Here is a 25360-nt window from a genome sequence, read left to right as displayed (position 1 = left end):
TTGCTATACAAATGCTACATGCTGTGAAAATGTCATTGCCAACATAGAAAACATTGCAGTCTCTCAATTTACTGTTACGGTAAACGTTACATGCAACAGCTCAAAGTTGTGGATGCTTTGCGAAACCAGTGTTACCAGTATAAAAAAAACTCTTAAAACAGCCCTTATTACTCAAAGTAACGAAATTACACCCTCCCTCTATTTCCAATCAAAACAATTAGAAGAGAACAAACAACTAAAGGATGTAACCACAGGTCCTTTCTATTGATTTTCCTCCATACGAAAACAAACCCCATAGAGAAAAAGAAAAACAAATCTGACAGTTAACACGGATAGCGAAAAATGACAAATGACTGAAGAAAACCCAAATGACAAAATACCTTGCAAAGGAAAAACATAAAAGCAGGAGAACTGAACTTTTTCCTCGAAGAGTAGACACCAAAAATTGCAATAAAAATAAATGAAAAATATATGTTGTAAAATAAAAATAAAGCAATTAAAGTGAAAAATTATAAAGAGGAAAACACTACTCTTATTATATGTTGTGTAGATAGTAAAGGAAACACGATTTATATGTGAAAAAATTGACATAAAGGCAGCTGAAAAAGGAAGTGAAAAAAGTGAAAATATTAAATACTAAAATTGTTTTGTAAAACACATTTTTAACACATTTCGATTAACTTGGTCACAATTTTATAGATTTTTGATGTGCATATATGGCAATTTGTAGTAGTATTTTGAAAAAATTATTTGTTTCAAGGATTTTTGCAACCTACCCCACTTTTCTATGTATGCGTGTGTATGTTTTTACACTGTTTTTGTGTGATCCCAATAAGAAGGAATTGCATTTGTCGCCTAGGATAAACGACATATGAATCAAACACCGAAACAACTAGCCAACAAACATCAAATCACCCAACGCGTAGCGACGTCCTCAATATATTTTGTCATCGCCACCTTCTGCACACCTCCACCACCGGCAGTTGAAAGGACCTCCCATATCAAAGTCTCATTTTGGAGTCTGGTTATTATTTAATCGATATTTTTAACTTCAGTGCGGAATAATTTAACGTTGCTAAGGAAATCTCTCCACTTGCTGTAGTTTAGTTGAACAAAAAGGTGGACCGAGCTCTCCCTACCTACTCCAGAGGAAAATAAACATATGTTTGCTTAGATTTAGATTCACAATAATTTGAAATATGTATAAAACCATAAGGCACGGGGAAAATAGCCTACAATACACTATATTACCACAAAATGACGATTTTCGCCTGGAGGGTAAAAACAAGTCTGGCGGTTCGAAAAAATCAAAATCCAAAAAACCTCGCCGGAGATCATTCTTTGCCTATTTAGGTTTGCTTTTTGTGTGTACCGTTATCATTGGTGCTGTGTTGGTGCCATTTTTGGTATCTGCAGCTGGTTTGCCCAATCCAACAGAATGGTTTCAAAAAACCAAGGCAGCCTTTAGCCGGAGTTCTACCAGCCCCACCATCACAAGCAGGGAGAACAAAGAAAATGTACCCACCAACTCACAGCATACCGGAAGTGCTTTGGCAAATGCCATGCTCAACAAAGGCAGTTTAATGGCTTTGAATAAGGCCAGTGTGGGCAAACCGGTGAAGATTATTCAAAAAGATGGTGTGGAGAAGATTATCTTAAAACTAAACAAGACCTCACTCCAGGCTACTGATGCAACTGCAGAAAACAAGGAAATTACAATGGCGCCCAATGTGGACAATGGAATTATTAGCACTCTAAAGGAAGATTCTGTCCAAAAAATTACCATTCATGACTTGGCAGAAATTCCCAATGCAGTTACCACCGTCCAGCCCCAAGCAAAACAAGAAACGACAACCAAACAATTAGCCACAACTCCAACTCCTGCTGTTCCCGCAGAAGCCTTAGTTCCCAGTACAGCATATACTTTAGTGACTGCAGGAAATCGATCTGTAATATTAACATCTGTTCCCAATGTTCCAAGGGCCTCATTGCAATCTTCTTTAAATCAAAATACCAACAACAATTCCACGTCCTCTTCATCATCCTCCTCGTTCTCCACCCAGCCCACAATAACCACACGCATAATGCAAGTACCACTGCTGAAGTCAACAGCCAAGAAACCGGCCATACCACCAGTTTTAGTGAAAAATCTTTCACCTATACAACCTACACCTGAATCTAATAACGACAACAACAACAATTTGAATGATATCATTCCCTCCAAAACGTTAACAACATCCAATACAAATAAGAATGCTAACGAGAACACAATGATGATGATGACAGCAACAACGGCAACAAAAGATTCCGATTGGATTCATACACATTGGCCCTATATAGATCCCTCCACATACTTTCAATGGAATGTAAGTTAACCACTCAATCTAATTTGACCTCATTTTGAAATTGATTATTAATTTGTTGTTGTGGTGCTTGCCACATTCTCCCCTTTAGGGTTATAAAACTGAGGATAGCGTTTTATTGCCAGCCTTATTGGGTTTTGCTTTAATTGGTGTCATTCTCATCATAACTGTCTGTTTGGTGGCACGCAACAAAAGAACCATTGTCACTTCGGTTCGGAAGAGGAATCGTAATGTAAGTAGAATCGTATCTTTAAGGAGGTAGAACAGTATACAGAGGTGCAAATGTCAGTATGTACATACGTAATACATAGATGCTATAAACACATTGAAGGTGCCATCTTCAATGGTGCCTTGTACCTTTATATTTAATTGATATTATTGCTGAAACCTTAAGAAGGTCAATAATACCCCGAAAGGGTCTCTTGTATAATAAACATATGGCGGCGGCTATTAAGCCGAAATGCATTCAAAGCTTCAGTATAAATTCAATCTATGTTTGCCCTTGCTCTTTTATTCTTCTACCAGAAATGATGTCCAACTTTTCTGAAACGTTGGATGTATTTAGGGCTTTGGATGTAACAACCGCTTTAAGCCGAAAACTCATCCAACGTTTGGGCGTCATTTCTGATAAAACAATAGAAGTGCAGGGGCAATATAGATTGCATTTTTCTTTATTAATTTATCAAAAATGACGCCCAACTTTACTAAAACATTGGATGTGTAATTGGCTTCACAGTTTTTAAAGGCCCCCACTCATTAGTCAGTCTGACTGCCAGCATTTATGGTAGTATGTGTAAATTTTTGAAATTTTGAGAATGTATGTGTGACTTTTTCAAGACTGATGAAAATCAAAATAGTTTTGATTTCAAAATGAACCCCCATCAGTCTGGATGAATTGTGTTTATTTTCAAATTGTCAATAAACAATTTTGAAAAACAGAAAATAATGTTCGTGTAGGAACACAAACACGTAGAAATCAACAACGTAGAAATCATTCATTTGTGGAGGAGAAATTCAAGATTTTTAGACTTGACTGATGGTTGGTGCTACACACTTGTCAGTCACACATACAGAAAGGGTTCATCGGACTGACGGCACAGACTGATAAATGAGTGGGGGCCTTAAAAAACATTCTCATTTAAGTTGTCAAGTCCATGGAATATCTGTCAAATAAATGAAGTATTTGCCCAAATACTGGTTTTAGATGCACTTGTAAATTAGGTTTAAGATTATGTAAAAATGTACTATTACGATCCATGATTTAAAGCTACGAAGCATCATTTTATCACATACCCTTAAGTGGGTTACTATATTTGTCCTCCAACCAATGCACTATGGCCCAATGACAGGTTTTTGAAGCAACAAGTCAGTGGAAGCAGCTGGACTTTTCAAATTTCGTTCCGATGTTTGTAATGAGCAGGTATATACATATATCTACACATATATAGAAAATTATTCAGGTCTGCAATGATGTTCGAAATAGAAGTCTTGTGAAATGGCTGCACCTAATTTGATTTTGTTGCTTGCTTCACGCTCAATTTCATGTAAATGAATAAAGGTCAGGTTCTACCAAATTCAAATGCGATTTTGGATTTCTTTATACCGCAATCGCGTCCTATTTTTAAAAACTTTATAATTACAGGCTAATAGTAAGTTTACATTTACGAAATCCACTCGATTTCAACTGTCAATTCCATTGCTTAAACATCAAATGAAATCCAATGGATACACAAATATAGCCGACTTTTGCACTGAAAGCATTAAATCCTTCTCTATTGGAGAAATATTACACTTTATAAGAAAATTATTGACTTATGTCTGGCTTAGGCGTGATTTCTTTGATGTTGTTTCCACAGATAGGTGTTATTGTCCTGAACACAAAAATATATTTTTTTATCTGGGGGGAAGTCAATACTTTGCGAGATATAGCCTTGAAAGTACACTTAACCTACTAAATAGCACGGGTTAACCCACTTCATGAGGATTTATTGCTTAATACCCTAGACAGACGGCAGAGTTAATTTGCATTAAAAATGTCCTAATTTGAATTAATTTTTCACCCTGACAGACGATAGTATCTGCATTTATGAAACAGGTGTTTGTGTTGTTTGTTTGTACCCAGCAGACCATTTCATAAAGCTTTACAAAAGTTCGCCAAAATATGCGAAACAAATACACTTTCTACCTTTGATCTTTTCATCACGATGAAGCAAAAATAAATTTAATTTATTCGCGATATTTTTGGGTCTTTTTAATATTATAAAAATATTGCAAAACTTTAAAAAACATTTGAGGAAGATATAATTTTCGATAGAATTGGTATGGTGGGTAATGGAATTTTTTGTTAAAATAAAAATTTGAAAAATAGATTTGTTAGAAGGCCTGAAAAACGATTAACTGCTATTCTACTCGCGAAAGACCACTACTAATTTTGAGGAAACGCGAAATTTTCTAATTTGGTTTCCCTTTTTATTTTCTTAAACATGGAAATTTGATAAAAGACAATTGATTTTCAACAGCATTGCCATATTGAAATTGCTAAATTCAGTTTAAATTTCCTTTGATTTTGTGCATTAAGAATGTGGATAATGCACGAATTAATTTGAATTAAGGCAGTTAATGCAAATTAAAGCTGCCGTCTGTCTAGGGTATAATGCTTGGTTTACATTTCGAAATCCTCTCGATTCCAACTGTCAATTCCATTGCTTAAACGTCAAATGAAATCCAATGGATTTCGGATGCGTTTTCATTTGACGTATACGCAAAGGAATTGACAGTTGAAATCGAGTGGATTTCGTAAATGAAAACCAAGCATAATCTGGTCAAATCTGACCAGGGGCTGGATTCTTGTTCTATGAAAAATTTAAATGAAAAATATTTCCCTTATAAAACTTTTCATTTCAAATTTTCATAGAATAAGAATTGACAATTATTTCCTTTATAAAACTTTTCATTTCAAATGTCTGGGTTTTTAAATCCGGCACAAATCCACCAAAAATACAGTGTTGTATTCGATGTATGTGCAAAAAATGCAACTATGCTCAAAAAGTACGAAAAGTTGCAACAGTTTTTACAACAGAGTTTGTCGTGTTTTACACTTTTACGATTGGTCGTATGAGATATTATAGCCTTTATAAATCTAAAGTTATTTGAAAATCATTAAATTATTTTTTTACATTAGACACTTGTTTAACAAAAAGTACCATGATACAAAAATGTATCCCTGCGTGTAAAATATACGAATATGAGCAAAGAGGGGACGATATCTCATACGAGAAATCGTACAAGTGTAAAACACGACTTTATTACATTTTCGGTAAATGTTTTCTTTGTTCACTATTTATGCATTTTGTCCCATATTTTTTGTTTTCCAATCAATCACAATACTGTTTAAATACTTGTTGTAATGCATCAATAGTTACCATTTTAATTTTTGGAAACTATTTTTTGATATTTATGTGTTATTTTGTATGTATACGTAAACAAACATCAGCTGACAGTTTATATCCTCGAAAAGCCATGTGTAACCAGCAAAGATTAAGCCACTGGATCTATTAAACCCAGTGGGTTAAACTTCGATAGTGTAACCGGGGTATTAACCTACATTTGCACTTAACCGGATTAACCAGTGGGTTTGTGTTTTAAATGTCAATTCCATAGCGTAAACGTCAAATAAATCATCATGATATTAATATTTTTATACCCAGCAAAAACTTTGCCTCCGCGAATGCAATTAAATCACTAGAACAATTTCCGCTGGAGTACATCTTTTCCTATGAATTTTACAAGAGAGCGCGCAGCTAGAATGCACTCCATTTTGCTTCCACGGCACACATAAAGGATGCACTCCAATTTCGATTCAAATCACAGCCTTTGATGTAGTGTTTTGGATTGAATTTAAATGCAGTCTAAAGATGTTATAAAATGCAAGCCATTGCAAATATCCCAAAATAAATAAAATACATTGCTTATTCGTGTAAAACAAGAATATTAGCTTTATTACATGTACACATGGGTGCCACCGCGGTGCAATGGTATGCACGCCCGCCTTGCACGCAGAAGGTCGTGGGTTCGATTCCCCGGCCAGGCAACATCAAACATTTTTCAACGGTGGCAAAATACCCCTCAGTAATGTTGGCGACATTTCCTGAGTATTTCAGCCTTGAAAAACTTCTACACAAGTGGTGTCTTTAGACACGCCGTTCGGACTCGGCGATAAACAGTAGGTCCCATATCATTGAGCTAAATATGAATCGGGGTGCACTCATTGATATGAGAGAAGTCTCCCTTGTCCCGTATGGGATGTTGTGGAACAATGTTTGTTTTTTACATGTACACAAATTATAAAAACTCTTCATTAAATTTGATCGTAACTAAGTTTACTTCCTCTACTCTGCTTTTTATGACATCGAAATTGATATTGCTTCATCATCTAAATGGTTTTCCATTTTTCCTCCAACTTCAGTTCCAGATTTCCAAAAAACTTCAACTCCACTTCAAAAATAATTTGCGTCTCGTGAATTACAGCAGTGTTCGTATCTTTAGTTTGTATTTCTTTATTTTTTATAAAACAAATTCTTAAGGCCTGCGTACATAAGCTGCCTTGCCTGCTTACCTTGCTTACTTCTGATCAGCGTTGTCAGTATTGGGGATTTTTCCCCAAATTGGGGAATTTTTATTTGAAATGGGGAAAAAAGTTTTGACTTGGGGAATTGGGAAAATGTTGAGGAAATCTGAAAAATATTTGGGGATTTTTGGGGAATTTCTTTTTTGACTAATTACTTCAGATTATCTGATCTTTCTTAATTTCTGTACGTGAATAGTAGTAGAGCACGCGTGGCGCACAAATAACATGCATCATATACTAACTGGTCGCAGCTGTAATAATTTATGACAGATTTGAAGTGTTATCATGCGGTTCGACAACTGACAGCGTACTAGAACAGTGGGTTGAATTAAAATAACATTTTCCATCATTTCTACTGCTGAAGGGGACTTAACTGCAGAAATGATTTCTGGATTGATGGGCAATGATGAAATTAAACTTTATTTAACATTCATGGCTCTAATTATAAAAGAGATAAATATGCTTAGGCCCGTTATTATATCCTTTTTGTAGTTAAAAGTTGGCCGATATCGGACAGATAACCCGTTTTTATTCCTACACGTTTGCTTTAATAATAAGTGTCAGATAAATTAAAAGGACCTTTTTGTTCCTTTTAAAATTTAAAGTGCGCCCAAAACCAAGAAAAATTTGAGAGCAAATTCAAATCAACCAATCCGATTTGAATAAATTTGATGTATACAGACTAGGGTTATGACTTTTTGACATTTTTCCTCAAAAATGATTTCCTGTAGTAGGGATGAATGAACATTTGCCTATTAATCACTATGCTATCGTTTATTCCATTGAAATATAAAAAAAGTTCACGCACAAATCAATTTTAAAAAAAATAATATTTTGAAAAAATATATGAAATGAAAAAAAATTTTTTTTTTTCAAAAAATTATTTTTTGTTGCACGAATGAATAAATATAAGCCTACTAATAACTATAATAACGTTTATTTCATTCAAATATTAAAAAAGTCGCGAAAAAAGTCACTTTGAAAAAATTTTAATTCTTTTGTTTTTTGTTAAAAAAATATATTTTTGAATAAAAGCGTTTACGACATTTTTACGATTCTCAGAATTGAAGAAAAATAGTGAGAAATAAATTTTATGTCATTTTAATTATCTCATGTGGCTCTAAAGTTTATTTTCAATTATATATCTGTTTTCAGTGAGTTCAAAATTTGTCCATAATTCAAATTTTAAAATCATTTTGTGCGTGAGGTTTTTTCACCGAATCATCTTATAATTAAGATTTTATGTAATCTTATGGCAATGAGGGATATGAGGTTGTAAAAAAGTCATAACCCTAATACAGACAGTTTTGCTTGAAATGGAATGGAAGATGTAAAAACAAATCCGTGGTAATGCGAACTTTATTCCTCATTTTTCTTAAAGTAAGGTATAACAAAAAGGGAGTTTAAAGAAAAGATGTAAGGACGTGCCCACAGTTTATACAGTTGGCCATTCAGAGTTCTGTTAACAACATTTGACAACAAACATAATAGATTGTTCATTATTGTGATTTGATTTCCTTTGTATTTTATGTATTTGACAGCAAACTAAATAGTCAGGGCTAACTAGTTTGGGCTGAATGGCCAACTGTATAAACTGTGGACGTGCCTTAATCTAAATTTTTAATCCGATGCACATTGCTAATATGCATTTTACCCTGTGCACCCGAATATTGAAACCATTTATAAAAAATTAAGAAGATATTGAAAAAATAGTGGAATCGATGGAAAACGATTCGGCATATTTACCATGAGGAGCCATAGATCTAGGCTTTAATTTTGACCAGTGCCGAATATCTTAAACGCTGTTAATACAAATGCCGAAACCGATGCCTACAAATATGCAATTTCTTAAATTTACAAGCAATTTTACCCCAATATCTGCAACAATTCACTGGGCCAACACAATTTTAATTCTATACGAACCTTTTTAGAACCAGTAGTCAACACAAAAAGCTCCACGGATGGTTACGAAAGGCAATGGAGAAAGTTATTCGTAAATTGGAGATGGTATTAAATATGCTTTCCGTTCCAACAAGTAATTCTGAAGTAGAAAGAGTCTTCTATTTTGAATCATATTCAGAAATATAATGCAGTACGAGTTTCTAACAACTCCATTTGTTGTAGAAAATATGACCCACCTACAGAAATGTTACAACTATTTCATTTTATCTCTGTTCCTTTACGTGCAAGAATCTTCAAGTTTTACCACTTTTTACTCGAAAAGCGTTCCTTTGCTTCAGACACTATACAACTTATATGGGGGCAGTTTACAACCTTTGCTATTTTTGCCGGTTTTACCATTTTCAATAGTAAAGGAACATACCATATAACAATTTACATAAATCCAATGAGACTAATGAATCTGTATCACTTGAAGGTGAAGTTGTCAATATCGTTAGTTTAATGCATATATAATTGTATAGAATACATAAATTAGAAGTTTAAATATATGAATTTCAATAGTAAAATAAAACTACTTTTGATTTTTTTGTAATTATTTGTTAAAAAATGTTTGGGGATTTTTTGAGGAAATTCAATAAAATCTGGGGAATTTTGGGGAAAAGTTTTGGACAAGTTGGGAAAAAGAGGCTAAAAAATACTGGCAATGCTGTTTCTGATAAAAGAATAAAAAAAGAAAAGGGCAACCCAGTTCGAAATTTCCTCGGCCTTCTTTATTCTTTTATTTTTATTATGTCAAAAATGAAGCAGGAAAGCAAGGCAATCATGCAGAGCAGCTTATGTACGCAGGCCTTTAGAGTTATAACACATTTTCTTGGACTATGTTTACATTTACGAAATCCACTCGATTTCATCTGTCAATTCCTTTGTGTATACGTCAAGTGAAAACTCATCTGAAATCGATTGGATTTCATTTGACGTTTGAGCAATGGAATTGACAGTTGAAATCGAGTGGATTTCGTAAATGTAAACATAGTCTTGTGTTCAGAAAAAAAGACTGCGACTGTAGGGATAAAAAAATTGGCTTGCTTGGCTAGGGATCTTTAAGCGATTGCTTCCAAAATGTATCGAGCGCAGTGCATTTTTATAACTCCGTGTGGACTGCATCGAAAGATGTATTGAAATCATAAATCTGCATTGCACTACTTCCAAACTTTTTTGCTGGGATAATTATCATCATGGAGTAGTTCAATCTGCAATTTAATTGTAATCGGCCATTGGGCTTAAAATTGCATTATATGAAATAAAGAAATAAATAAGAATTAGTAGGTTCTTGCAGTTCTGGAACAGACCAACTACTGGCACTGTGACGTTAACACCTCTTTTCCGTTTCGTATTTTTAACAAAATTAGTATGTGACAGATTGAACTTTTTCCTCTTTATTATTAAACCAGTATTGGAACAGAGCTATAGTTTTAAAAATGGCGGAAATGTATTTGCTTTTGTTGACATTTTGCACGAGTAGTTCACGGATATATATACCCCGGTTACACTTAACCGGATTAACCCAGTGGGTTTGGATTTCAAATGTCAACTACATAGCGCAAACGTCAAATAAATCCTCTCGAAGTGGGTTAACCCGGCAAAAAACTCTAGTGTAACCGTACTATAAAGGAGAAAAACAATTGGTTTTATTCAAAAAAAAAGGGTTCCTTTCCGGAAAAATTTTCACATCCACAAAACTGAAAAGTTGCGAAATTTCTATTTATTTCAGTGAATGTTAGGTTAGGGGTTTTTAATCCGATAATATCGATAGACAGAACTATCGATATTGAATTTTTAAAGAAAATCGATATTATCGATTGTGCCATCGATTTTTTGTTGGAAGTTCAGGGCCACCACCAAACACACCGTTTTTTTTTGGCACTGTGACTACTGTGACGTTAACACCACCTTTCCGTTTCGTATTTTTAACAAAATTAGTAGCTTTGTTGCTTTACGTTAAAGTTTCTTCAAGTTTTACCATTTTTAACTCGGAAAGCGTTCCTTAACCCCAAAAAGTAGTAAAAGTGGAAGCAATTTTTAAGAGAGTGAGAGAAGAGAGAGGGCCATAATGGCTTTCTCTTTAACTGCTTTCTGCTCTACAAATTTCGTTGTGTAAAAAGTGGAAAATCTGTCAAACTGCTGATTTGACATTTATTTGAATTAAAGCAAAAAGAAAAAAACTATGCGCTTTGCCAACGAAAAAAGAAATAAAATAATGAAAATTTATGCCAGTGAAATAAAAACTAGTGAAATTTATTTTGTTTGTTCTTATTATTTTAAGCAGTCATGTTTGTTTTTGACATTGCTGCCAGATCTACTATTTTTCTGTTTCCTTACTTTTGTGCAAAACTTGTTACGTGAGACCAATTTTCACAGTTTTCTGAGAGAATAGAGAATTTCTCTCTTTTGCTACTTTTAGCTTCGTTCCCGTATTTTTAATAGTAAAACTCGTAAAAGAGAGAACTGTAAAAAATGTTTTCTCACACACAAGTTTTTTTAAATAGTTCGGGAACGGAAAAATGGAAAAGACGTAAAAAACTGGAACAAATGTCAAAGTCGGCGTATCAGCCAATCAGACGCCGGCAACCAAGTTACTATTTTTTACACGCTCAAATTTGTCGAGTAAAAAGTTTTTAAACAACTTTACAACTTTTTTGTGTACGGGAACGGTTTTTCGGGTAAAATGTGTAAAAGTTGTAAAAACTTTTTAGTTCTGAAAAAAAGCTTTTACTATTAAAAAAGTAAAGTAACAAAGCTGGTATGTGAAAGATTGAACTTTTTCCTCTTTATTATTAAAGAAGTATTGGAACAGAGCTATAGTTTACTTTCAGAGGACTTCTTCTCAAAAACAACGGCGTTATAACAAATCGTTGCGACTTGTGCCTCTTTGGCATTTTGTGAGATTTAAATTTTAAAAATACCCTCTCCTCTCTCATTCATTTAACCACTCTCTCTTTTCTGATTGGAATTTGTTGACATTGACAATTTAGTGCTGGCAATACTGTAAAAAGTGCTGCCAAACTTCAACGTAACAACATCTGTTTACGTTTCTGTTGGTAACGTGGCAAAAATACATTTTTGACGTGTAGACGACACGACTGAAACGACATTCATTTGGTGAAACGTAACAGAAAACATATTGGGAGATAGTTGCTGCGTGGAGAGCAAACTGCTCGTCGTCTGTTGGATATAATCAAAAACAGGAACGAATAATAAATAGTATTATTAACAACAATTTGCTGTCCAAATTTGCCGTAAGGATTCGGAGTAGTTGCTAGAGATGGCCATCAAACCAGCCAGTTTAGGACGCAAGTCAACCAACAAGAACCCACCCATACTCAGTCATGAATTCGTTATACAAAATCATGCCGATATCATCTCCTGTGTGGCAATGGTATTCGTTTTGGGTCTTATGGATGAAACAACATCACCATTTGCCAGCGCCTTCATTTCTCTACATCATAATGTAAGCGGTGAGGAACCCACACGAGAACAACCATTAGGAAAGCCCTTCACTTATGTGGCTGGTATCAAGGACTATTGTGCCGTATTCTTCTATACCCTGACCTGCATTATTATGCATGCTATCATCCAGGAATTTGTGTTGGACAAGATCTCCAGGAAATTGCATTTGTCCAAGTTCAAGTTGTCGCTGTTCAATGAAAGCGGTCAATTGGTTGCCTTCTATGTGATGTCTTTCTTGTGGGGTGCCAATGTTATCTTGAAGGAGGGGTACTTCACCAAGTTCTCCTTGTTGTGGGATGACTATCCTAATCATCCTATGTCGTTCCTGCACAAGTTCTTCTTTATTATCCAATTAGCCTACTACTTGCATATGTTGCCAGAGCTGTACTTCCAAAAGGTAAAGAAAGAAGATCAACAACCCAAGATTATCCATGCCGTGTGCGGATTCTCGATTATCTGCTTGGCCTACACCTTTGGATTCCAACGTATTGCCTTGGTTATTTTGACTTTGCACTATTTGTCTGAGACCCTTGCCCACATCTTCCAGTTGATTGGTGTTTTCGATCGTGATGAAAAGATGGCCAGCGTACGCATTGTTAATAATGCTGTATTTGTTTTTGTACGTTTCACCTCAATGGTAATTGGTGTTTTGGCTTTGTACTATGGAGTTGTGGCTAATTCCACACAAAAATTGAGAGGCTACTTGGCATTGTTCGCTCTTTTAGGTTTGCAATGTTATTTCATCTTCTCCTTCATCACTGAACAGCTGAAGGCCAAGCGTGAGGCTAAACAATTGAGCAAGCCTGCTCCTAGCCAAAAGAAGAAGACACCCAAAGAGAAGACGAAAAAGGTAAAGAAAGTAGAATCTGATTTGCCTGAAGCTGACCAATCGCCCAGTGCTCCCATCAACAATAAGGTGAAAACCAAGTAAGGAAGCAGAAGAAGATGAAGCATAACCACTACCCGGCCACTAGCGCATAGACGAAAATACACATAATATGCCGCTCAAGTTCAAAAAAAAAAAAGTTCTGAAGAAGCTCTCCACCATCAATTGATGATTTTTGCTCAACAATCACTTCTCCCTCCCTCTCTTCTCCACAAACATCTCTACACTTGTCCAATGCCTCAGCTGTGCCGTTTTTAGGCACATAGTCTAATTGTAAAGAAACAAAAAGAATTCATCTACAGTTTTGCAACGCAAGGATAACATCCAAGGAACAGACGCCCAGTGACTGTTCTTTGGCAAACTGCATTTAAGGCATTTTTGATTTCACACAGCCGTTGAAAATTTGTAATTTTTGTATTGTTAAACTATTTTTAAACTTCAAAACATTCTCACATCAACAACAACTAAACACACAAATGATAAGAAAGAAATTCCTTTATTTTTTTAATACGAAAAAAAATCAAAACTAATGTATTTTTTATTAAAAAAAAAAATATTAAATTTTATAAAAATTATTTGATGTTTTAATTCAAATGAAGTTACTTTTTTTATACAAACTATATTTTGTTTTTATTTTGCCTATCTTTTTTAGTTTTTTTGTACTTTATGTTTATTTAAATGAAAATAAAAAACTATAATATATATTTTTATATAAACTTTATATACAAAAACCAACAAACAAGTGAACAATTTTTGTTTCATTTTTTACTAAGAAAAAAAGGGATTTTTTTATGTTTATGGTATAAATTAATTTCCTATAAAAAGTCAAACTTGGATACGTATACAAGTATGAAAAACAAATATGAAAAAAATAGTATTTTTTATAATAAACAAAATCTAAACATAATTCAGGTCTTTTACTAAGTAAGACATCTGTGTTGCAATTTTCCTTTCCAATTCCTACTTTTGGTTTTTTTTGGGGGCTCTCTCAAGGTTATGCTGTTGTTGTTGCTGATTGTACTACTTAATTGGCCCCTCTTTGCTAGCTCTTAATTGCTTGCCGATGATAATGATGACGATAGTCTTTAGCTCTAAACCGGTTTACATCAGCTTTTTACCCATATTGTTACGGATTGTATAATAAAAACACTTTCATACAAAAGCTACTTGGATAGCCATAACCTACCCATCCACATCCAGATGATAACTACATAGTTACACACATAACACTCGCAATAATTGAAAACAAAATTTAAATAATCTCAACATTAGGCAGGATTGAATTAGGCAGATTCGTAATTTATGTATAGTAGCCGAAAACGAGGGTGGTATACGAAAAATAAAAACGTTAACATTTGGTTTTTAGGCGTGTTTACACTACCTTATTGCACTACTGAACTCAACAGCATGTTCTTGCAAGTATACTTGCAACTACTTCTCATCTTTTATTGAACAAGTTTGTTATTGAACAGTATTTTGTAAAAGTTTGTACAAACTTTTGGGTTTAATGCGACATTCAAAGCAGGTTATTAATATCATCACGCCATTGGGGTCATGAAGAGGCATCCTGTTGTAGTTATCAGAATGTTTTCTATTAAGATGCACTTGCTTTCGGGGGCCACACTGTCTCCGCATAGTTTTTCAAGAAGATTTCTTATCTAGGGACCTCTCAGTTTGACAATTTAATCATACGGTCGAAATTCACTACAAGTATTTTGGAGTAGTTGTTGGTCAGCGGCATTATCAGTTCCGGAGATGGCGAACTCCGTTTTTCACTCCTTCAACTACTTGTTCTCAAATTCCAAGTACGGCTGTCACAACCGGTTTCGTTCCCTACTATGATACAGCCGGAAACACTAACAACGTTTCGGCCGTTGTTACACCGTGTGTGTGCGTTATTCAAAACAAAATACATGTACAGCCGAAATCGCTTATAACGTTTGTCAAGGGACCGGCCAAAATCGGACGCTCTAAGCGATAGTCGTTATAAACGATATTTATAAAAGAGGTAATATTATATTATGAATAGTGACATTTGGGTATAAATACATTGTTTTATTGAGTAAATAAATAAAATCAATTAATTTTTTTTTACTTTTACATTCTATAAATGACAAAATAATAAAAAATAACGATATTAAATTCATTCTTCAGCAGATCACCTTCAAAATATCACCTTTAAATAGGATATGGTTCTATTTCTGACATAAGTTTTAAATTTAATTCAGATCTGAGTTTTGAAAGCGTTTCCAAAATACATTTTTGTTTGTAACATCTTCTGAGTAAATAAATTTTTGAAGAGTTTCTACAGCTAGACACGCCTCTGACACTTACAGCATTTGAAACTCTGTTCATTAGAATTGCCTCCAACTAAAACTTCCGATATCATGTCGTCGTCATTATATATGGCAGATGTGAAAACTTTGTCATCGATGGCAAATAATTAATGAATATCTTCTACGTGTTGGGAGAAATTAGAAAGAAGATAAATGTCTTCAGAAACTTTTAAAGGTCCATTAACAATCCCGCAAGATTAAGAAAATTATCAATGACAGAAGACGTTACATTTTTCCATGATTCATCTAACACTAACACGGCATCCAACACATTTAATTTCGGACTTTGATCCGGCAATGTTATTTTAATGATTTTATTCCACCTTGGATCATGGGTTGTAAAACAGATGTGATGCCAAGTTTACATTTACGACATCCACTCGATTTCAACTGTCAATTCCATAGCTCAAACGTCAAATGAAATCTCATCTGGATTTCATTTGACGTTTAACCTATGGATTTGACAGTTGAAATCGAGGGGATTTCGTAAATGTAAACCAAGCATAACATTGGGTGGCAAACATTCAATCTTAATTGACTTGAGACCGCCATCTTCGAACATGCTGTGCATAAGTTTGGTATTTTGTTGTTGTTTGAGTTTGAAAAAATATACATACAACAATTTATTAAGAGACAATTTCCTTCTTCGTATGATTCGACGTTATAACCGATAGCAAAATTCAAATATTTCACAAAAAACCGACGTTACAACCGATATGACGTTATAAGCTATATTTATTTGTGTGGAATATAAAGGCAGAAATTCAGGACTTTTGGATTTCGTCGCTATAAGCGATTTGATGTTATAAACGACGACGTTATAAGCGATTTCGATTGTATTTCAAATTTGAAATACATGTATTTTGTTGTTGGTATGGTAAACGAACACACATATGAGGTGTGTTCGTTTACGTGATAATTTGTACAAATTTGCAGAAATTGTTACGAGATGTTGTTCGTTTACACAATTATCCAGCAAAAGAGAGCGAATTGAGAGAGCACTTTTGACAGTTGTGTGACTGAGAACTTACAAATTCTTGCTGGGAAAATTTGTCCAGTAAGAATTCGTAAGTTCGATCAGCTGTTGAATAATCAGTAGATTTGAGTTGTTTTGTTGTAAACAAAAAGAAACAAGAGTTCATGGCAGAACTACCAGGTAGTGGTATCACACCAGCTGATAGAATATGAAAAGTCAAATCCCTTTATAAAAAAATTGTTTTTGTTGTAATTTCTCCAACAACATAAAGAAAGTTTTGACATAACATATTCAAAATTTTACGATGCCACTACCTGGGTAATTGTGCCATGCAAGAGTTGTTAAAATACAAATTTACATTTGATTTTTTTGCCAATTGGAAAATTTACGGACGGAAAAAAGTAAGTAAAAATAAATAACTTAAGACTTTCGCTGAACTTTTATTTTAGGTGGCAAAACAAGTGGAGTGACTGGAACATCTTTGAATATGTCCAACCCGTTGTCATTTGAAGATTCTGAAGGAACAGGTATTTGTTGCAAATTAATGGTAATTGATTTGTAATGTTTACATTTTAGGACAGGCTGTGGTCGTGCTTAATGCCCCCTGAGGCTACATCGAAATAACGGCTTTGGACCCCAAGTATTTTTGAACATCTTAAGGTTATCTCCCACACAAAAATTGAAAGGTGCAAGAGGGATAGGATTTAAACGAGGCACCCAACAGTCTTCAAACATTTTTGGCTTTGTTTAGAATAGAAGGTAGCCCTCCGTCTTGCACACTGAATGTCCTGGTACTATTCTTGGAGCTTTGATACTATTGAAATAATAGTATTGAAATAATAGTTTGACCTCAAGTATGTTTGAATTAAATCCCTTTCGGACTTTTTGGAGCCGATTAAACCATACCCGCCAATCTGTCTGTCCGACTGGCTGGAACGCAGGATAACTCTTGATTTGTTCCAAATTTGATTTGATGTAATATTTTGTCCAAACTTAGACCAAGTTGAATCAAGTCCGGAACTTTGGAATAATAAAATTTCTTCCAAACGTACATCGACTTCCAAGAGTGTTTTCATTAGAAACATCTGTCCTGTTTACAGTGATGTAATGTGTTTCGTGGACAAGTCCATGCTTTCTTAATCCAAACTTTTGCGCACCGTAATATTTGTTTCACACTTAAATCAGCTTGAAATTTTTATAACCTACACCACCTTGTGGTAAGGAGTACTATGTCTTTGTGCATTAGTTTGTAACATGCAAAAGGAAACGAGATAGACCCATAGTTCCGTTTAGGGATATACATAGAATCACTTTCTGAGTCGATTTACGCATGTCCGTCAGTCCATGTATTTTTCTAAACAAAGTACAGGTGGCATTTATCGTCCGATTCGCATGAAAATTGGGGAAGATAGTTTTTTGGCCAAAGGACGAACGCTATTTATTTTGGTAGAAATCGGTTCAGATTTGGATATAGCCCCCATATATATTTTAGCTCGATTTAAGGCATATGGTGCAAGAAAACACGCTATATATGTCCTATTTCAATTAAATTTGGAATGTGCGACTGTATTTACTCCAGAAATAAGTGTGCCGAATTATATAGAAATCGGTTAAAATTTGGATATAGCAGTTTCCTTTCATTATTTATTTCTTTTATTTTTCAATTCCTTTTCTTATTTTTCAGCGCTCGAAATTACGATTTTATTTATTTGCGCCAATCTCTTTGTTTTTATTGATCAGCTGTTATCTTACAAATGTTTTGTAATGTGCTGTTCGTTAACTTTTTGTATTTTTTTCTCTTGTGAGAGTCAAATTGCTCTTTTTTTCTCAGTCACTTTTTGCTGAGTAAATGTTACGGGAAAAGTAAACGAACACACCTATGGTCTGTTCCTTTATGGGTACTTTACACGATATGTTTTTTACATATGAGTTGTCACTTTGCTTATACATTTTGTATGGGACAAGTGACAACTCATATGGAAAACACATATCGTGTAAAGTACCCATTACTTCTGAAAATGGTAAAACCGGCAAACGTAGTAAAAGTTGTAAACTTCTCCTATATGAATTGAATTGTGTCTGAAGTAAAGGAACGCTTTTCGAGTAAAAAGTGGTAAAACTTGAAGATTCTTGAACGTAAAGGAACAGAGCTATAATATGTGAATTCAGACGACTGCATCATCCTAAGCCAAAACATCTCTGGTTTGTTGTTGTTATTGTAACAGTATTTGATATGTTTGTATGTTAGTTTTTATGCTCAATCTGTCTCTGGGTCTATCTATCTCTAGTTCCAGAAAAATTCCTTCAGTTCTTCGCTTTGTTTAGGCCTTCTTTGTTCTTTTATCAAAAATACTAGCCAAGGAATCAAAAAACGCATTTTACATCTAAAGCTGAAAAGACATCCAACGTTTGGGTCATGGTAGAACAAAAGGTGTGTACGATAACCTCGCATGTGAAAAGTACTTGCAAATACTCAGCAAGTTCTCAGTAACCTCTCTCCACCATTTTTACTCTCTCGAAGCAAAAAATTTGCAGATTGTTATCGAACAGCAATTTGTAAAAACTTGCAAGAAGTCAGCTGATTTAATAAACAAGAAGAAGAAGAAGTTGGCAGAAAAGATTAAATTTAACAATTGAAGGTGTCTAGCATTTTTTTTTATTCAACGACAAATGTGTCAAATGTCAACAAATGTGAAACATCCAAATATATCCTCATCAAATCCAACAAAAATAATAATAAATAATGGTTTTTGACCCAAGTATGTTTGGACGAAATCCGTTTCAGACAATTTGGAGTTGATTTAGCAATGTCCGTCCGTCTGTCTGTCTGGCTGGCTGGTGCGCACGATAACTCTCGAAAGGATCAACCGATTCGGTCCAAAATTTTCGTAATATTTTGCCCAAACTTAGTTTAAGTTCGGTGATGGGTTACATCGGTTCACTCCTTCAGATACCTCCCCCACAAAAGTTCGAACATGTTCGGAAAATCAGGCGCAAGTCCGTACTTCCCGAGAAAACAGCCTTAAAGATGCAAAAAAACCCCTGTGACATCGTGTGTAATGGTTGTAGCGCAAGTTAACTCTCGAACGGATCTGCCGATTCGGTCCAAAATTTGACCTTAGTAATATTTTGACCTAAGTATAAGTTCGAAGATAAGTCATATCAGTCAACTCCTTCAGGTACCTTCCCCACAAAAGTTCAGAAATGTTCGAAAAAATTGTGCGCACGATAACTCTTAAGGGAGTTGCCGATTTGGTCCATACTTTATACATCCTAATATATCTACCAGATATAGATCAGGTTCGAATATGAACCATAGTTATCCACACCTTCGGGTACCTCCCACACAAAATTTCGGATAAGTTCACTTTAAGACCTGCAATCGAATCATTTTGATTTTTGTTGAATCAACTTGCATTCGGGACAAGTCCATACTTCTTGAGAAAACAGCCCGAAAGTTGTAAAAAAACCCTTTGGCACCATATGTAGTGTGTGGAGAGCTCGAACCGAATACACTTTGGATATTATAATATTTCTTTGAATATTATACATAGCAACCGATTTGGTCCAAACTTTGTATCTCTAAATACTGTCGAAACTTAGTTTATGTTCAACTTTGGGCCCTATCTGTCCAATCCTTATGGTACCATCCACACAAATGTTCAACATTTTTGTGTGGTTAAGGGTATGTTCGAGGATCCTTTGGGCATTTTTGAGTTGTAATCCTATCCATACTTTTCTGTGTTCATACGCCCAATATTTTGAAAACCCCCTAAATACATAAGTTTTTTTTTTTTGGGGGAAAAAAGGGTTTCAGTTTCTCAACTCCTTCGGGTACCTCCCAGTTCGGAGAAGTTCAGTTTATAACCTGCTCTCGAATCACTTTGATATTTTTTGATGCAACTTGCATTCGCTGCCTCAATTACGATGGTAAAATTTTTTTCAGGGGCAAGTCCATACTTCTTGTTAAAACAGCCCGAAAGTTGTAAAAACCTCTATGGCACCATACATAGTGGCTGAAGAGCACGATAACTCTCGAACTGATCAACCGATTTGGTCTAAAATTTGGCCTTCGTCATATTTTGTTTTTTAGTTCGAAGATGGGCAATACCGGTCCACAATTTCCGGTACATCCCACCAATATTTAAAAAATGTCACTAAAATGGTACGCACAATATCTCTTGAACGTGGCAACCAATTTGGTCCACACTTTTGATCTCCTAATATTTTGTCCAAATTTCGGTTAACTTCTAAAATGGCCCATATCGGTACTTTAGGGTAGCTTCGCCACAAAAGTTCAACATTTGGGATCCTTGGGAAATGTATAGTGTGCGCGATATCTATCGGAAGATATGACTCCCAAAATAAGATCAACTTCATAATGGACTATCTCTGTCCAATCCTTCAGGTACCTCCTCCGCAACACTTTTGAACTTTAATCTTATCGTGTTAAGGCCTCGGTACATAAGGCTGAAATCATTCTGCCTCTTATGTGACGAGGCCCTTAGTGTTGCTACAACTATAATTCCCTTTCCAATGCCCAAATATAAAACATACTGGAACGCAGGGCGATGCTTGGCATACATATTTATTGATATCGTTGGGAATACCTGTAGTGGGATTCTCTAACTCATTTTTTGAGTTACCGACAAATGTCGGTAAAATTAAAATGCTTATAACTTCGGTAATTAACGATGTTTGTCGGTAAGTTAGCGACGAATAAATAGTAGTCGTAAAGTTCTACCGGTAGCAAGAGTGTTGTCAACTTTAATTTGAATTTTTCATTCATAATTTTGCGTTTTAATTTTATCGATTTTTGTCGTTAACTCAAAAAATGAGTTAGAGAATCCCACTAGTGGCCGTCTACATCGTGTTTCTCCTACTCCATGGATGCACCGCTTTTTGCTGGGATTTGATACCTTTAAAATAAAAAAATAGTCATCACAAACTACAAAATTTTTATTTATTTTTTATTTTTTACTTACATTATCGTTTTCCATAAATTTATTTAATATATTTTTTTTTTCCTTTTTTATATCTATTTATTTTAATAGACAAACGTTTGTTTATGTTTTTGGCAAGAAGTCCATCACAAAACATTAGAATTTAAATCATCTGATCAAACTTGCAAATTCTTACAAGAAAAATTTTCCTTGCAAAAACTTGTAAACAAAATTCTCCAATATTCTCTCACAATTGTCTCCAAATTCTCTCTCTTTAACTTTGCAAGTTTGTTATCGAACAGCATTTTGTAAAAGTTTGTGCAAATTTGCACAAACTTTTGGGTTATCGTACAGACCTATTGTTTTTGAAAATGTTAGCACATTATAGGCCTGTTCGATAACTTTACAAGTAAAAAGTATTTGCAAGTTCTTGCAACTACTTCCAAGCACTTCTCATTTCAATTTAACTGAACAAGTTTGTTATCGAACAACATTTTGTAAAAGTTTGTGCAAATTTGTACAAACTTTTGAGTTATCGTACAGACCTTATGCTACTAATGCTAAGGGGTAGTTTACACTATATGTAAATGTAATATGACAAGAAATTTTCCGTCGTTATATATTCGCTAATATGTACAATATTGGAGATTTTCCTTACGCCATTTACTCTGAGGGCCCACAGCAGCAAAAATTTAAAAAAACTACTTCTCCACATTGCCTCCGTGGGTAGATATGGAATGTTTTTTTTCGTGTCATATGACATTGATAGATAGTGTAAACTACCTCTAACTAAAAAGCAAATAAAGAATTGCTTTGTCGTTTAGACATATACAAATATTAGTCTTGGTCGACTAAAATCAACTTTGTATATCAAAGCAACGTGTTTCTTGTGCCAGCTTGCAATTTTTTGTATATGCCGGAACATATGCCGGATTTAGAACAAATCCCCACAATATGAGGATATAGTTTTGTATGGGAAATCTGTTAGATTTTGGCTGGATTTAGTAAATAAAACCTGATAATGCGCTAAATTCGGCTAATTATATATAATACCCCGGTTCCACTTAACCGGATTAACGTAGTGGGTTTGGGTTTCAAATGTCAATTCCATAGCGCAAACGTGAAATAAATTTTCATGAAGTGGGTTAACCCTAATGTAACCGTACTATAAATAGCCTATAACTTCCGGCAACTTCTCTCAGTGAATTTTACTCTCAAGCAAGAAAAGGTCTTTCTCAGCAAGAATTGTCCAGCAAGAACTTTCTCGGAGAGTAAGGGGTTTTTATTCTCTTTTGCAAGAAATTTGTAAAAAGTAAACAGACACCATCCCAGCAAAAAATTAGCTGCCAAAACAGAACAATTTATCCGCTAATAAACGAACCAAGAAGCTACTATTTTTTACTACGATAACAATTTTTCCTTTACGTTATCGGAAAAAATAGTAAAACTTAGTAGATTCTTGCAGTTCTGGAACAGACCAAATTATTTATTTATAAACAATAAAACATACTTATATTTTATTTCTGTTTTTATTTATTATAGGATATTGAAGAAACTGGCGGCGAGGATAACACTACTTTACTAACCAATACTAATTTATCAGATGAAGATTAAATTTAATTGGAGACAATGACCAGCGGTACATTTAAATCTTTTCGCTTATGTTACATCAACATATATTTTTTAATAATTATTATGCCTGTTCCAGAACCTGCAAGAAGCTACTACTTTTTACTACGATAACATTTTTTCCTTTATGTTATCGGAAAAAATAGTAAAAATTAGTAGATTCTTGCAGTACTGGAACAGACCAATTATCTACGCAAATCTAAAAGGTAATTTTTTTTATTAAATAAGACCCAAAGAGAATCAATTGGTCTGTTCCAGAACTGCAAGAATCTACTAATTTTTACTATTTTTTCCGATAACATAAAGGAAAAAATGTTATCGTAGTAAAAAATAGTAGCTTCTTGCAGGTTCTGGAACAGAGCAAATATTTCAACATTTCCCTTAAATCTTGTCAAAACTATATTTAACTTTATAAACCGAAATCCTTTATTTTCTGTTTCATTTTAATTTGTTCAATCAATATTTTTTAAAGCCACAACCTTCGCCATTATATTACCAAACTTATATAATGGAAAATTTTATCAATGACGAAAAATATATAACGCTTATTTAACTAAAACCAAAATCACTAAAAACAAGCAGCTCATATTAAGCAAAGATATAACACAAAAGCATTCAATAATTTATCAAAAATATGTAATAAAATCAAGTATTTAAATAATTGCAATAATTTAAAAAGTTAAGACAACCTTAGACAGTAAACTAAATTCGCATCATTTTGATATTATTATAAAAACACTATTTTGAAAGCTGAATGTGCAAACATTGCCTTGTGAAATACAGTGCAGGTGAGATATTAGGTCTGTTCGATAACCCAACGTGTTCAGTAAACGAGAAATGAGAAGTAGTTACAAGTACTTGCAAGAACTTTCAAGTACATTTTACTTGCGAAGTTATCGAACAGACCTATTCTTAGAACGGAAAATATGAGACCATCCACAGAGGGTCTACAAATCTTGCTTACAATATTAATTTTTTACATTATACTGTTTAGTATTGTTTATATACACAAAAAATTAAGACTGTTTCTTAAAAATTAATAAAACTACGCCCACACAAAACATAATACATAATGTCTCCTTATAAAAAATATACAAATTAAGTTGAAACATTGGCAATGTTAAAAATTTAAGTTTATTTTATACAATTTATACAAAAACTTCGTTTAAAATTACTTATTATAAAAAAAGAAACAAGAACAAATTTGCATAAAATCGCTGGAAACTCACACGAGTGATAATATTCATCACTGATGAACAATTTTGCTATAAGAAAACTATCTTATGGGTACTTTACACGATATGTTTTTTACATATGATTTGTCACTTCTCCCATACATAATGTATATGCAAAGTGACAGCTTATATGGAAAAAACATATTGTGTAAAGTACCCATTACTGACCATTTTAGTTGAATTTATGGCCCAATATACAGGAAATAATTGCTCTGTTCCTTTACGTGCCTCAGGTTACCATTTCTTACCATTTTTAACCTGCAAAGTGTTCCTTTAAGGCCGCGGCACATACGGTCCGTTGAGCGTTGCGTTACAACAACCACATGAAAAATTCAAGAACAAACTTGGCATCACTGACACTTTTTTCATGTGGTTGTTGTTATCAACGCGTGACGCGTCGCACAACGGACCGTATGTGCCGGGGCCATTACTTTTGATAGCATACAATTTATATGATAGCAGTTTACCACTTTTACCACTTTCTGCCACTGTTACCATTTTTAAAAGTAAAGGAACATACCATATATTTATTATTGTAAATGTCAATTTTTTCAATTATTTGCATAATAACATGCAAGATGTTGCAAAACTTATGCTAGTGCTAGGTTTACATTTACGAAATCTAATCGATTTCAACTGTCAATTCCATTGCTTAAACGTCAAATGAAATCCAATTGATTTCAGATGAGATTTCATTTGACGTATACAGAAATGAATTGACAGCTGAAATCCGCTCGATTTCATAAATGTAAACTTACTACTAAGCCTAAAACAGAATCATCGTTTGAATTGAGAAAAAACAACAGAGCGACGTTGGCAACGAAGTCGAGCGTTGATCTGTTTATCGGCATATATTTCAAATGAACTTTAATATTTCGGCGTCGACGTCCAACAGTGTAGGGATGGCTAAAACGACGCAAAACTTTCCTAAAACGATGATTATAGGTCTGTTCGAT

General features: G+C 34.2%; 2 protein-coding genes across 2 annotated transcripts; both read left to right on the top strand.

Moving 5' to 3' along the window:
• The first annotated feature begins 224 nt into the window (after positions 1 to 224).
• LOC141398331 (uncharacterized) lies at positions 225 to 23367 on the top strand. The gene is made up of 3 exons (XM_073975616.1): positions 225 to 2366; positions 2455 to 2595; positions 23083 to 23367. The coding sequence occupies exons 1-3, from the start codon at positions 1200 to 1202 to the stop codon at positions 23152 to 23154; spliced, it is 1380 nt and encodes a 459-aa protein (XP_073831717.1). The 5' UTR covers positions 225 to 1199; the 3' UTR covers positions 23155 to 23367.
• On the top strand, positions 8422 to 14192 carry TRAM (translocating chain-associated membrane protein 1). Its single transcript, XM_073975619.1, has one exon. It carries the CDS (start codon positions 12215 to 12217, stop codon positions 13328 to 13330), a length of 1116 nt encoding a protein of 371 aa, XP_073831720.1. The 5' UTR covers positions 8422 to 12214; the 3' UTR covers positions 13331 to 14192.
• Positions 23368 to 25360: the final 1993 nt, after the last annotated feature.

Source organism: Musca autumnalis, unplaced genomic scaffold (genome assembly GCF_047663935.1).
Source record: "Musca autumnalis isolate F117 unplaced genomic scaffold, ASM4766393v1 scaffold_3, whole genome shotgun sequence".
NCBI lineage: Eukaryota > Metazoa > Arthropoda > Insecta > Diptera > Muscidae > Musca > Musca autumnalis.
This window is presented reverse-complemented; position numbering and strand designations above follow the sequence as displayed.

Excerpts from the sequence above, each read along its gene's own strand:
- LOC141398331 (XM_073975616.1), top strand. The coding sequence starts at position 1,200 with ATGTATAAAACCATAAGGCACGGGGAAAATAGCCTACAATACACTATA. Across the intron at positions 2,367-2,454 it reads CCACATACTTTCAATGGAAT|GGTTATAAAACTGAGGATAG; the intron begins GTAAGTTAACCA and ends TCTCCCCTTTAG. Across the intron at positions 2,596-23,082 it reads TTCGGAAGAGGAATCGTAAT|GATATTGAAGAAACTGGCGG; the intron begins GTAAGTAGAATC and ends TATTTATTATAG.
- TRAM (XM_073975619.1), top strand. The coding sequence starts at position 12,215 with ATGGCCATCAAACCAGCCAGTTTAGGACGCAAGTCAACCAACAAGAAC.